This window comes from Nipponia nippon, unplaced genomic scaffold (assembly GCF_047370975.1).
Source record: "Nipponia nippon isolate SJK-2023a ecotype South Korea unplaced genomic scaffold, ASM4737097v1 scaffold_1, whole genome shotgun sequence".
In the NCBI taxonomy this organism is placed as follows: domain Eukaryota; kingdom Metazoa; phylum Chordata; class Aves; order Pelecaniformes; family Threskiornithidae; genus Nipponia; species Nipponia nippon.
Genome location: NW_028262290.1, coordinates 90,621,628 through 90,636,424, shown reverse-complemented (window position 1 = coordinate 90,636,424; position 14,797 = coordinate 90,621,628). Strand labels below are relative to the sequence as shown.

At 40.4% G+C, this 14,797-nt stretch overlaps 1 protein-coding gene across 14 annotated transcripts in view; it reads left to right on the top strand.

The window, feature by feature from the left end:
* The window catches only part of PIGN (phosphatidylinositol glycan anchor biosynthesis class N), a 112,374-nt gene that overhangs the window by 38,766 nt on the left and 58,811 nt on the right, over positions 1-14,797 (top strand). For all 14 annotated transcript variants that reach the window (XR_015705657.1, XM_087761687.1, XM_087761707.1 and 11 more), the window contains exons 8-12: positions 2,245-2,361; positions 7,825-7,865; positions 9,815-9,874; positions 10,956-11,048; positions 12,910-12,965. Coding sequence is in view for 13 of the 14 variants with exons in the window: in XM_087761687.1 (XP_087617813.1) it covers positions 2,245-2,361; positions 7,825-7,865; positions 9,815-9,874; positions 10,956-11,048; positions 12,910-12,965 (367 nt within the window). In the remaining variant the exon portion in view is untranslated. The remainder of the gene's footprint in view (positions 1-2,244; positions 2,362-7,824; positions 7,866-9,814; positions 9,875-10,955; positions 11,049-12,909; positions 12,966-14,797) is intronic.

The window sequence follows — 14,797 nt, the reverse complement described above, 5'->3', positions numbered from 1 at the left end:
GGCCCAAAACTGGATCCAGTGTCCAGAGGTTGTCTCACAGGTACTGAGTAGAGGAGGATAATCCCTTCCCTGGACTGTGCTCCAGTTAACATGGCCCAGGGTGCTGTTGGCCTTCCTTGCTGCCAGAGTGTGCTGCTGGGGTGTTCTCATTTTGTACTGGATCCTTTGAAGGGGGAATAAAAGGTGACAGGAGTAACTCTTCAGGCTTTGAGAACCACTGGTCTGTCATAGTTTTCTGTCGTCTCTTTCTGTCTTGAAGAAAAAGCTAGATCTTCTGTCAGAAGATCAACTTTGAAGTTGACTTTAGTGAGTCCAAGAGCAAATCCAGAGATGATGCTCAGGCACATAGCCAGCGGTCTGAAGGCTAGTTCAGTAGCTTTTTTATTTGAGCTTGTAGTATCAGCAACTGCTGGAGTTTTTCAGTGGTTATTTGCAGAATGGGATGTGCACCAGTTTTAAAACAAATTAAAAATTAAAAGGGCAGGGGGAACCTATTAGGGAAGAGGACATGATCAAAGAAACTGTGGTTGTTGGCAGACACCAATAAAATCACTTGATTTTTTCAGCTGACTCCATGATTTTGCTTTAAGCTGATCTCAGATGGAACTGCTGACCACCACCATAGCTGGTCCCACACCTATCCTCACCTTGGCCACTTGTTCTGCTACCATCCTGGCACAAGTACTACTGTGTGGTGCGCTGGACCAGAGAACAGAAAACTAAACAGCAGCACTCTTTCCCTCCCTTTCACCTGAAAAGGTGTGTTTGGAGGGTGCTGAGGGGTGGAACAGGGTACTGACCCAGCTGAAAATAATTTCCCCCCCCCCTTGTAATTCAGATCAGGCTGAAACCTGGTTCTTATAACAGGGGGAGGGTGGATGCAGCTGCCTCTCTTAGCTGTATATGCCTTAAAGTATTCACGGAGGCAGAGTCTCAGTAAAATGCTGATGGAGCTGGTGGCTCGGCTAAAATGAAAGCTCACCAAAAATTGCACTTTGCTCCTGCAATAGAAAGAAATAACTGATGCCTGGAAGATGGAGGAAGCACTGTCTCCATCTGCTCTTTTCCCAGGCTCTGCAAAGAAGAGCAGTTTTTGTTGCTTTTGGGCCCAGAGAGTGCCTTCCAAGGGATTTCTAAACATTGGAAATCTTATTCCCAAACCTGTGTGTTCTTAAGCTTAGGGCTGTTTCAAGAAAGCAAAGCTAGCTCTTCAGCTCTGCTATAGTGATTGTTGTACAGCCTCAATGCTATTCCCAATTTCATACCCAATTCTGGTGGTTGGTTTGTTTGTTTTTTAAAAAAAGCTGTCCTTAAAACAATGTGTTATTCTCTGTCCTTTGTAATTATTAATATATATATATATATACACACACACACACGCACAGAGAGGGAAAAGTGTGTATCTATGCAAATACAAGGAAGATGTATAATCTTGTAGACTGTGCAGTGACTGGCATAGAGTTTGTATAACAGTGTCATTCCCTCTGAGACTGGGTTATCTCACTGCTGTGGTGCCTCACCCACTGAGTTCAATGACCAGCATTTCTTTCAAGCTTGTGTGGCTTCTGCTTCAGTGCAGCTGCTGTTGAGATGTCATGGTTTTAAAGCTTCCTCCTTTTGGCAGCTGATACGTTAATCTGGAGGGAATTAATTTCCCTGGGGAAGGAAGTCATGTTTTATCAATTTTTAAGGAGTGTGCTACCAGGCTTTAAAACCTTAAAAATGAACTTATATCACTGGGGAAAGGATGACAGTTGCAATGCATATTATCTCCTAGATTTGAAATAGAAGTCTAATCCTTATTTGGGGATCAGAGATCAGTTCTATGTGATTTTTTGGGCATGTGCCTAATTTTACTGAAATCAACCATCCCTGGTTTTCATGGGATGCTCAGGATTGGTACATGCACGTATTTTGAGTAGGTAACTCCTCTACACCTTGAGGCTTTCAAATACTTTGGCTTTAGTTTCTGTATGTTAACAGTTTGGGTTTTTTAATATACAAAGTTATATCTTTATAGGCTTGACTTAAGTGGTACCTGTTTCCCAACTTGCAGCTTGAATTTAGCCTTTATTGTTAGTGGCATAAAAATAAGCTATGAAGCTGGAATAGGTTGTCTGTAACAGGATTTTAGTGTGTATACTGTAACAAGAACTTAGTACATGTGTGCATATACATAGGTATTGTTTGTTTTTACACCAAGTGTCTTAAAGTTTACACTTTTTTTGGTTTGGTGTATCTTAGGATCCCATGGAGCTGGTCATCCCTCAGAAACTTTAACACCACTGATTGCTTGGGGTGCTGGGGTGAATTATCCACAGAAAGTCACATCCCAATTCTTTGAAGACAATTTTTTGAAAGGTAGGTAAAATATAAAACTTAAGTGCAAGATTTTGGTGGAGAGAGAGGTGTTTAACCATTACACCTGTTGATCTTCACTGAATTCTGTTCCATTACAGTAAATATGATTTGCTTTGTGTGGTGTGGAAAGAAAAGGTGGCAGGGCATGCCTATGGAGGATATTGCAAAATTGAGTAGATAATATCAGAGTCGGTTTTCTTTTCCAGTCATGGAATTGAAGACTTTCTCTCTTTGGGTACAGGAGACTATTCACACTCCTAAAACTTAGTTCCAAAGGAGACTTAATTCTTAGGAAGACTCCCAGAGGTTAAAAGCTATGCGTACAGAAACATGATAAGTTGACATGTCCTAAGACTCTCTTCTAGCTTCACAGTACAACCCTGGGGAATTTCCAGGGGCTGTCTTGTCTCACTTGCATCCTTGTGGCTGTTGTGGAAATGTAAATAGTCTTTCTCAATAAAAACTTTACTCTTTACTGTTATATTTCCCCTTTGTATAAGAAGAGTAAACTTTTAAAAAAAAATAATTCATTTCTAATATTTCAAATGTCTAATGTAATAAATACTGGCTTACTGAAATATCAGTGGATTTCTAGAACCATGTGTGATTAAACTGTGCAAGCTCTTCCTCTTTCATTTGCCCCATTCTTGTAGCCTGCTCTGTTTCTTAAGATGCCTTGAATCTCTCAGATTGTTACTCGCAATCAATGAGGTAATGATTTTCTCTGTTATTGGATTGTTTGTCAAGCTACATTAGAGAAGAGAAAACAGGCAAAAATTACTTCAGCCCTGAGGTTTTAACCTCACCCTGCTCTTGAGAAGGTATTTGGTAACAGATTAAACAAACAGGACTTCTCAGATATAGACCATGCTAACATTTCACTCTTTGTGATTAACTGCTGCTGTAAAACGATGATGTCTCTGATAAAATTGAAAATGAGTTGTAGAATAAAAAATAGAAAACAGAGTAAAACAAACTGATTTTGGTGTCTGTGATGGCTGATCTGCTAGACTCCTAAGGGCACTTGATGTCTCTAAGGGTTGATCTGTAAGAGTTGGTTTGTACAGCTGTCAGTTTCCTTGATTCTCAGCAGCTTTAGTACAAACCTCAGCGTTTGACTTCAGGTAATGATGAAAATGGTGTGAGAGCATTTCAAAGAAGATGAGTATTGAGCTGACTTCCAGGTACACAATAGGGAAAGCTTTTTGGCTGTCATCTGTTAGGGAAATGTGTATTTTCTTAAAGGAGGGAATGTGTCCGCACCCTGCTGTGCCTGCTTCATGTTTTCCTTCTGATGGTTTAAAAAAAAAAACCAAAAAAACAAAAAAAAAAAACCAAAAAAACCAAAACAACCAGAAAAAAAACCAAACACCCCAAAGCAAACATCAGAAACTCCTCCCTTCCTTCTGGACTTGCTCTGCAGCTTTCCAGCTGTTGAGCATGTTGTTGGTCTGTTTAGACACTATCTTTACACGTTCTTAATTGCCAGGGATAATCTCTATTGGAGATTTGAGGGTCTCTGAGTATCTTGGGAGTTTGAATCTCTATTTGAGTAACAAGTATCTTCTTATAAAGTGACTATTCTCTCTCTGGTAGTACATTATAGCTTCTATTCTATGTAGCTTATAGTAGGCTATGTAGCTTAAAAGTAAAGAAAAAATTGTTGTTGAAATGGAACTTGGCGCTTTCGCAGGTCAGTACAGTTCAGCTACTCCATTAAGTTACAATCTCAGATATTTTCACAAAGCTAACATATGAGAGAAAAGATGCTTAAAAGAAGTCTCTTGAAAATTTCTTTGAATTTTCCTTCCCTGTTCCATACAAATGCAGCTGAGACTGTGCAGGAGAGGAGAGCTTTTTGAAGACCGTTGTGTCATTGATGTGCCCAGGTGGCCAAGAAGGACAATAACATCCTGGCTTGTATCAGAAATAGTGTGGCCAGCAGGACTAGGGAAGCGATCATCCCTTTGTACTCAGCACTGGTGAGGCCGCACCTCGAGTACTGTGTTCAGTTTTGGGCCCCTCACTACAAGAAGGACACTGAGGTGCTGGAGCGTGTCCAGAGGAGGGCAACGAAGTTGGTGAAGGGTGTAGAGCACAAGTCTTATGAGGAGCGGCTGAGGGAACTGGGGTTGTTTAGCCTGGAGAAGAGGAGGCTGAGGGGAGACCTTATTGCTCTCTACAACTACCTGAAAGGAGGTTGTAGCGAGGTGGGGGTCAGTCTCTTCTCCCTAGTAACAAGCAATAGGACAAGAGGAAACGGCCTCAAGCTGCGCCAGGGGCGGTTTAGCTTGGATATCAGGAAAAACTTCTTCACCAAAAGGGTAGTCAGGCACTGGAACAGGCTGCCCAGGGAAGTGGTTGTGTCTCCATCCCTGGAGGTATTTAAAAGACAGGTAGATGTGGTGCTTGAGGACATGGTTTAGTGGTGGACTTGGCAGTGCTAGGTTAACGGTTGGACTTGATGATCTTAAGGGTCTTTTCCAACCTTAATGATTCTGTGATTCTACATATGCAGGTGTCTGACTTATATTTGCGATTGCATGCACCAATGTTCACGTTCTTGCGTCTATTGGCAATCCTTCCTAATTTCTCTGAGTCAAGAGTTCATGGAAACAGCAGAATATTTCTAATGCTGACAAACTTATGCTCTGTTCAGTGCAAGCAGGCTGTAGGCAGCTCAGTGAATTGTCTCTCTTCTCATCGTTGCCATTGGGGGTTGATAGCCCCAAAGGCAGTGCCAACAGGCACGACTTAGTCTGTCCGATTTGGCATGGAAAAGATTAATGTGCTCCTTGGATGGCCGGAAGGGCACAGTGTCTGCTCTGGGATGACAGCCTTCTCCTTAGCAGTCCCTTCACCTGTGCTTTGCCTTCCCTCAGGCCTGGCCATGCAATCATCTTGGAAGGATTTGTGATGGCAGCCCTGCATCCTGTGGGCAATGTCTAGTATTACCCATTTGGCTGTTGGCTTGACCCTTCTTCAGAAAGAAAGAGAATACAGAGCTGCTCTCCGGCTCCTCGGTGCCGGGTCGCCTTGGGGTGCAAGTCTAGAGAAGCTTGTAAGTGAAGGCACAGCCTTTTGCAGCCGAAGGACATGGGGTGGCTGTTTTCATCTATACACATCCCTGTTTTGGAGGGGGCTCAGCCTGCTTTGCCGTGGCTGAGGGAGCTCAGTGTGCCCCTTCACTGTTTTTGCTTCTGTGAGGTTTTACGTGAGATTTTCTTTGGTTCGTGTAGCCGCGTCCTCAGCCTTGAACCGGCGCTTCCCTGCTGTTTCCCCTGGACTGTTTGCATCTGACTGCCCAGCGAGCTGCAGTAAAAGCAGGGCAGGATAAAGAAAAAAAAAAAACCTATCAAGCAGGTGGAAAACTGTGCTGAGCACTGTACAGGAGACCTAGACAGTGAGCTGGAATCATAAACCAGCGTGGGCAGCACGTACACCCAAGGCGTCTCACTCCTGGGAGTACAGCCCGGGCTGCAGGTGTGTCCCGGTCCTTGGGAGCTCCTGGGCTCGGTGCCTTACAGCTCCTGGTCCAAGGCAGATGTCCTCAACTCTGTGCCTTGTGGGAATGTCTGAGTAGGGAAAGCAGAGGTGTAAAAGCTTCTCACAAAGCTAGATATTTCTCTAGCAGAGCTGCAGTTTCTTCCTACTTTAAGTACATTGTGCGTGTGTAGACAGTTTTCCAACATTTTTCATTGGAAAATGTTATTTAAAGGAAAACAAGCAATGCATTTATATAATAGAAATATGGGTGAGAGGCTATATGTCTAGAAATACAAACCCATTTCCTTTTCTGGGAAGCAGAAGGAGGCAAACTTGTTCATGTTGGTGTGAGTTTAAGACAATTCATGATTAATGCTGATAATACTTCCTCTGCGTTGCCATGGGAACTCGATGTGACTGTATATCTTGCTGCTGTTAAGGTACACGGCTGCTCTTCAGGGTGCTCCTGGGCCCAAATAACAGTGGACCTGTGCTCAGACCCCTGAAGCTAGCAGTGGTATGAGCTAATTGCTGAAAAGAAGTTTGGTACATGCATACTGCGAATGTGAATGTTTCCTGTCTCAGGCTGTTTTCAGCTGAGACAGATTTGGGTCTGGCACAGATGGGCTGTATCGAGAGATGGAGAAAGGCTGGTGTGGTCTAGGATTTGAATGCCTGTTTCGAAAAAATAAATGAGGTTGAGCCAGACCTTTGAGCTATGGTTTACCAGTGTTTTTCATTAAGCTTGTTTCTGGTACATTTGAACTTCTACTTCACATAAACCCAAAGGATAGTTTTCAGCAACGTGGCTACACTGTCAGTGGTCTGAGGTGCTAGGCTTCCATCTGTGCTGTTTCTGTGGTGTCGTTTTGGCAAGTGGCATTAGCAGGGTGGTGACTGGCCCATTTAGCTTTCTGTGTGTGTACTGAGGAAGGTGGCTGTGCTCCTGTTGCTAACATCAAGTTTGTTTCCCAAGTTGAGGGTAGGTGCCCCCTATGTCTTTACTGCTGTACATGAGATCTGCTCTAGGTAGCTCATTGACAGTATTTTAAGTACTGTATCAGCAAATCTGTTTCATCCGCTGTCATGTTTTTCTGTGTATCTGATTATTTTTTTTTTAAGCTTGGGGGAAAAAAAAAAGGCTGTGTGTTGTGGTTTTTTGGGTGTTTTTTTTTGTTGTTGTTGCTTTTACTGTTCATATTATTGCTGTGGGTAGTGGGGCAGTGAATTTAAACATTAGGAAAAGAAGACATGGGGGAAAAAAAAAAAAACAAAACAAACCCTGCTAAACTCTGTTTTTGAATAACTATTCACCCCCAAAGAAAACAGGCAATTTCCTCTTTACTTCCCGAGAGGCTAATGGAGAGCAGGAAAATACCGTTTTGAACCAGCTTTCTGTATGATGCACCACAGCTTTGGGGGCTTGTGCATTTGGCTTCGTCTCTGCCTTCATTGTAGTTGTTCTGATTGTTAAATTGTTGAACTTTTCCCTTGAGCTTGCTCTTGGCCGGTATTGCTTATGGCAGACATGAAGTACGTTTGTACCGCTCTGTACCGGTATATTGGGGACCTTGGGATAACCTTTTTTAAAAACTATTGAAGAGATTTAAACGGCCCTTCTCCTAAACCTGAGTTTGAATCTTTTAGTTGGCACAGGAGGTAATACCTCACCTTCTATACTGTACTGAAAAAAATAAAAACCTTGGACTTTCTTCAACTGATCTGGGTCACAATTGCAGGCAGCAATTTATCCTGATGGATGAAAGAAAATGTGAACTGAAATGAATGCATTTTATTGTTTCTGCCTGTTGAGTTCCATCTGTAACCCCTCTTGAGCTAGCATCCTGCAGCCAAATTGTAATTTTCTTTAGTAACCACACTTTACGGAAAATGGCAACAAGACATTAAATGTCAACTGAATTATCCTTTTCAAATCTGTGTAGATTAGCTGTTCATGTGCTCTGTTATTTCTTGCAGAATGGAAACTGGAGAACTTGAAGAGGCTGGATGTCAATCAGGTATCAAACATAAGTAATTTAATGGCTCATAAATTTTCACCTGAATTTGAGTTTTATGTGATTTTAAACTGGTTGATGGAATTTGAATCAATGATCACACTGATGTGGCGTTTCCCTGGAATGTGTTACTTAAATGTTAGAGTTGCAAGAACCGTACCCATACTCAACATAATATGAAAAAGTTTATAAATTGCTTGTTAACACGTGGCAGCTATCTACAGCTTCTCTTCCTGAAGGTGCATTATCACACCATTTTTAGTTATGTGATCATATGCCATTGTAGAAAGAGTGCAGCACCATATGCCAGGTACTCCTTGAAAACTCAGTGCATTATCTGAAAGTAACTTGAATAGCATCTAATGTGTTTTCAGAGGGGGATTTGCTTTTGCAAACCTTTAGAAGTAATTTGTGATGCTTTCCCTCTACTTGCTACTTCAAAACTCTTCTGGAGCTGAGCCTACACCTCCTTGGTATCTCCTATGAAGGTGCCCAGCTAAACACAAAGAAAGCATGATCTGATGACAGTGTTTCCCAAGTTAGTGAGCATCTGCTCTATGCTTTTTGCTGCACTGAAGTTATTCGTGTGTGTATGTTCAGTGTAGTTCTTTCAGAGCTATGTACTTCAATGTCTGTGTTTTGTCACTTTTTCCAGAAGTCGCTATCATTATCGAATCAAAACCAATTCTTGCTATACTGTTAAACTGTTTTTTTTTTAACAGGGTCTGTGATTATGGCGCAGCCACTTAGCAATTTAGATAATTTGTACTGTAAAGGAAGAAAAAAAGGTGGACGACTTAGCCCTTGATACTAAATTGGCCAAGCTTTTTTAAATCATGATGATAACACACATACGTGTGTGCACCTGAAGCTTGTTTGCTTCTTACTTCCTGTCATCCTATGAAACTGAATGTATGAATAACAGACTCCAAACCTGCTTAAACAAGGGAAATAAATTTGTGCTAGAAGGTTGAAGTTGGGAATGTTCTGGATTAGCCACTTCCAGCAAAGCCCTGGTACAAAATTAGAGATGAATTTTCTTCTCAAGGTTGGCAGGAGCTATGGGGATGTTATTTTGAGACTCTATAGGAGAGTCTGGAGCGTCGCTTTGTTCTGGGTAACGGAGTCCCCAAAGACAGAGCTTTTGTCCTGTAGTACGTGTGGGACTGTGGCTAAAAACAGCAAACTAGACTTCTGCTTACTATTATGCTATACATATATATTGTCCTCTACAAATAATGGTTTTGAGTCTCCTTCTTCACAGTAGATCTGAGGCTGGAGCAGTGCCTGTGGCTTCAGTATAGTTTCTTCAGATTTATGCTGGAAAAACAAAGAATTTTGGTGCATAGTTTTATAATAAAGGAAAATATAAACCTGGCAAGAGCCAGTGTTTATCATCACAAGTAGAAAATAATGGAGACATTTTATGAGAAGCCTTGGTGTGGATTGAGGGGCCTTCCTGAGGGCTGACTGGGACATGAGTGAAAGTGCAGAATTGCCCTCTGAAGGGGAGAAGATGAGTAATCGGCACTCTGGAAACATGGATTAAGGAGTGCTGTGAAAAGCAGTATATTCAGTGTACTACTTAAAACTGTAAATATGAAATTAGTTTTTTCTGCGATATAAATAGTCATAAAAAGTGGTTATGCCTCTGAGTGCAGTGAAGGAGGTACTGAATTCCTGTGAATAAATACTGTGGGGTTTTATATTTGCTTTTTAAACTAAATGCATTTTTGAAGCTTTATCAGTAGTAGAGCCTCAGATTTTGAATCTAATCATGCCGTGATGACTACTGGCAACTAAAAAAAATATTATAAAGTAGTTTTGTGTGTCATAACTTCACAGTATTACACCATTTACTTTTGCAAATGCAAATACATTAAAATTAAACTGAATTTATTAGCTCTAGAAGCTGGAACTATCTTAAAATGGGGATGCTTCTGTTTGTGCAGGCTGATATTGCACCGCTGATGGCTTCCCTTATTGGTGTGCCTTTCCCCCTGAATTCTGTGGTAAGAAGTACAAACATTTTTCCGTATTATAGAAATCTGCTCGCAAAGGTGTTGTGGACAAGACTTGAGGTGTGTGAGGGGAAAGGTTATACATTTGGAAAACTGCTATAGGTTATGGAGACTGCTTGTAGTTTTAGCTTTATATGTATGTCTTCAGGTTGGAGCATAAACTTAATCTTTTTATATCTTGTATAGTGCTTTCAGTTGGAAAGGCAGCTGATCCTTTTATAATCTTCAACTTCATACTCTTGAGCTACATAAAAGGTTTTTGTTACTTTGTTTTTTAGGGATGGTCAAAATGCAATATGGTTTGAATAACACTTGATTTTAATCATGAAAGCTGAGCCGGTAAACAAGCTGGTTCCTGCAATTTAATGTTTAATTATTTCTTGTTTAAACTAGTGTACTTTCCTCAGATGATATCTTGTCCCTCTAATTAAGTGAACAGTGAGTGTCCTCACTGTGAGATGGCTTTTTCTTTTGAATTTCCTTCGTATATTATTACATAGTCCAAAGGTTGTCTCATAAATACCTAATTGACAATTAGCAGTACATTAGTGTGCTTCCATGCTGCTTGTTTCATTTTTAAAACACCTATTTGCAGCACATTTTTCAAAATATTTCTTCTGGAGACTGCCCCAAATTCTGTCCCCCTGTCCTGCACTCACTCCTGGTCATGCGAGGAAAGCTGCCCAGTATATAGGGTGGCACGGGAACTGCTCGCTTTCCCATCACGAGTACTGGGTGAGTCAGGCCCAGGCAAGTCTTTGGATGGAAGACTTTTAGGTATTTCAAAAATGGCTTCTGATTAAAAGTTGAGGTTGTATTACTGTATACTATATACTTTAATAACAACTTCTGTTATTTACCTTTTTTGCGTTTCTGTAGGAGCTGGGATATTATGAACAGTCCCTGTAATGCTGAGAAATTATACGAGAAGAGTATTTTCAAAGGAGTTACAGTAGTTATTTCAGCAGTAATTTGAAGTATTCCTACTGCTCATTTGGCCTGCCATTCAGTCAGAGAAATTCCTGTTTCTTAATTTATATTTCTTATGTATATATGTATTTTTCTTCCCCAGGGAACTCTGCCTCTTGAATATTTGAACAATAGTGCTCATTTCAAAGCAGAGAGCATATTTACCAACGCTGTTCAGATTCTCGAGCAATTTAAGGTAACTAAACATATGGTAAAGAAAAATATTTCTTTGAATAATAATTGTTGCTGTCTGTAAAATAATTATACTAGGATGTATGCTGTATATAGCATGCTGTAATTCAAAGGACTAAAATTGAATGCGCATACTGGATGATGTTGATTGACTAGCTGTGAGCCATATCTGAAGGAGTTGGAAAGACTTTAATAAACACCTTTTTTGTAAGAAGAATGAGTAACTTTTCATTCTTTTGATGTTTATCAGTATTAATGTAAACCTACTTACAGTATGTAGGTAGAATCTGAGTTCTGATACCTGAAAAGGGAAATACTGCCTTTGCAAGAGCGGCTGGGAGACAAGGCTCTAAGTCAGGGTCAGTACACAGATCAAAAAGGTAACAGGCACCAGCCCATTAAAGAAATTAAATTAGTGACCTAATTAACTTTTAGCTAATGCTGTCGTATCTGTTGTTTTGCTCTGCAAGTGTTCATCTCTGGCTTCTCTGTCGTGGATTCATCTAATATCAGATATTACCATATTATGAGAACACATATGTGGTCCAAACAAAAAAATGTTATGTTCCACTAGCTGCTTTTCAACTGTAGAATAGAATAAAACAGTCCCATATCCAAAAATCTGAGTTTTGGCAAGACATATAAATGCTTTGAAGGAAAACCATCTTTTCCACAGACGGGAAGCTGAGAGAGAGAACCGTTGCCCTGTTGGGAAATGGTGGAACAAGGAACTAGCCTGAGAGCACCTTCAAGAGATTAGCACCATCAGCACCTTCTGTCCCTTGAATGCCACCTTCCCAAATGCAGTTTGTGTGGATACCAGGTTGGCAGTGTCGGCAGCAGAGTCACTTCCAAATCTGTGGTGGAAAGCTGGCATGTAGCAGGGGAGGTGGCTGGCTGTGAAGCTGAAGCGTGCTGGTGTGACCTCCACAGTTGGAAGACCTCTGCTCTAAGAATTAAGGATGTGACTCAGGTCTTTTTCAGTTAAATTGGTGTGTCAGGGATTATTTAAAGAAATAAAAGTTCTTGTCTTCCTTTATTTTTATTCTGTCATTTTGTAGTGCTAAATTATCTATTTTCTTGTTGGCTGGCTTGTTTTTAGCATTGTTTTGTAAGGATCACGTGTGAATTTCCTTTGCGTTTCTCTGCTGAAGCAGAAGTAGCGCACTGGCTCAAACATGCCGAGTGGGTTTTTACTTTTCCTGTGATGGGCTGACCTGACCACTGTTTGTACTCTCTGGAGAGAATGTTGCCTTGGATGGATAGGATGAGATGTGCAGGTTGCTACTTCAAGCTGTCAGGTTTTGGGAGCAGTACGCTTAGAAAGTTCCTGTCTGTGCTTTATGCTGACAGTCAGACTCGAGTCAGGCTGCTGCAGGAGACCTTAAAGATGTTTCAAAGGGCCTTGGGCAAAGTGGCTTTGACGGCATCAAAACCTTCTATATATATCCATGTGTAGGTTAATCGATCTAACAGCATTGCTTTGGCAGCGTTGCTGCAGTGTACTCATTGCCGTCTGGCATAAATAATACTGGTTCATCGAGGGAGGTTGTCATTGAAATGTGGTAGCACTTCTAGCCCTATCTTCCCTTTATTCTGAAAACCGTAGAAGTCCTTCTGTGCAAATCACTGGCTGGGGAGTGGTTTATTTTACCTACTTTAGAGCAGGTCTGGGTTTCCAGGAACTCAGAAGAATTACACATACAGGAGTATAACACCTAGTTTCCTGGAAAATATATCAACAGTGTGATTTCATTCCTTTTCCAAAGTCTTAGAACTCCTCTGTGATTTTTAGTTTAATTCCTGATACAATTTTTAGTCTTGTTGCAACTTGCATATAATGGTTTAATGCTTTTTTTATGCAGGTTAAGATGAGTCAGAAAAAGGAAACTACACTGTCATTTCTGTTCACACCATTCAAGTAAGTGTCTGTAAAAACTATATATATTTTATCTGATTGATTGTCTTATCACTTCAGTATTTCAGTGAGATGCAGCAACAGGAATTCCATCTTTTTTTAAATGATAGTGTTTATCTGACTATAAGACTTTGCACTAGAACTCTGCAATTAACTTCTATTTAAAAATTCTGGTTAGAAGTAGGTTTTTTTAAAAAAATCTATTCCTTACATTTAGTTTTCCATTAAGTGTTATTTGCCTGAGCTTTTTGACAATATGGCTATATATAGACTGCATGGTAATTTTCACTGATTTTTTGCTATGTTCTTTTAGCATTCCTTGGGAGATGTAAGTCTCTATAGGGTCAGGAAATACAATCTGTTCTTGTTTATATGCATATAAAAGTTGAACTAAGAATTATTTCTTCTGTGATTTAAATTCTAATGGAAAACAAATAAAACACCTTGCATCCAGAAAAAAAGCTCAAAATCTTTAGAATTTGTGCTGCCTGGTGTTATTTTTTCCAGGGCTGTGAAGGAGTCTCTGTACTGATGTGTGTATCTGTGAGCTCTGTGTTCTAGTGTATGGAGCAGTTACCGACCCGCTCGCCTTTCAGTCTTATCCGATTAAAGCTGCTTTTTCCTTTTTCTTTCCACCCCGAAAGGTTTTTGAAAGCTTTGCTGTGGGTGCACGTGATACTGTTCAGTTCAGCTTTCAGTTTGTGGAGTGCTCCGAAAACGCTTTGTCACAAAGAGCAGCTGTTTTCCTTTGGGAAATAAAACTGATGTTAATTAAGATCTTTAAATCATAGGAGCGGTTAAAAGTACTTGGATCCCTTCCTGTGAAGTACATTTAAACGCTAAATAAGACTTCTGTCTTTCTGAACAGTGATTTACTGTGTTATTTTATACCACTAGCTTCTTCAAAGGGAAAGGTTCAAGACAGCTCTGAGACACAAGTCAAGTCAGTCTTGGGCACATAATAAATGTTTTAGATCCAATTCTGATTAAGAATGACAGGTGCATTATCAAAGAATTTACTGATCAGTATGGAACAAAAATAGCATATGGAAAGGATGGTCAGTCATCTTTGATTCTGTGGGAAGACTGTTGGTTTGATTTCACAGCTCTTGTTTAAATTTTACCTTTCCCCAAGAAATAAGACCGATTCTGTAAAATAGGATGCGTTTGTCTTAATCCTAAATTTAGCTTTAAAGGAACTAAGTGTTATTGATTGCCTTATGGACTGGTGTCTTTCTTTTTTTATGATATGTTGGATTGTTTTAAGTGCAAGTGCCTGAGACATTTATCACTTTGAAAATATGACTAAAACTTGGTATGAACATGTTACTTTGTCATAGTCCGTTGCAAAAATAAATTTATTTTACTTTCTTTAGGTATTCTTAAAACTTTTCTGAATCAGATTTTGCGTTAATGGTCCTTCCAGAAAAGGTTTTTGTATGAGACCAAGATAGTTCCTTGGATGTGTGAATTACCTTACAAAAGGTGCCTATGCTTGCATGTTGTATGGGTAAAGACTTTCTTTGGTTTCTCAAGATTATACTGTTTATCTTCACTCTAGGAAGACAGAAAAAGGTTCATACCACAGATGGTCACACATTCATGCAAATACTCATCCACTGTGTTCAGGGGGGGACAGAGTTTGGCCAGATTCTAATTAGTCTTCACCACTTTCCTTGACTTTCAAAACTTGGCCCATGTCCGGGAAGCTACCAAGGGGCCTTGTCCAACCAGTTACTAATAGTTGGGATGAAGTTGTTGAACACCAACTTATTTTTAAGCAGATGAGTAACTTCCTAGTGCTCCAGCTTGCAGGAACTGAAGGAAAACCTGAG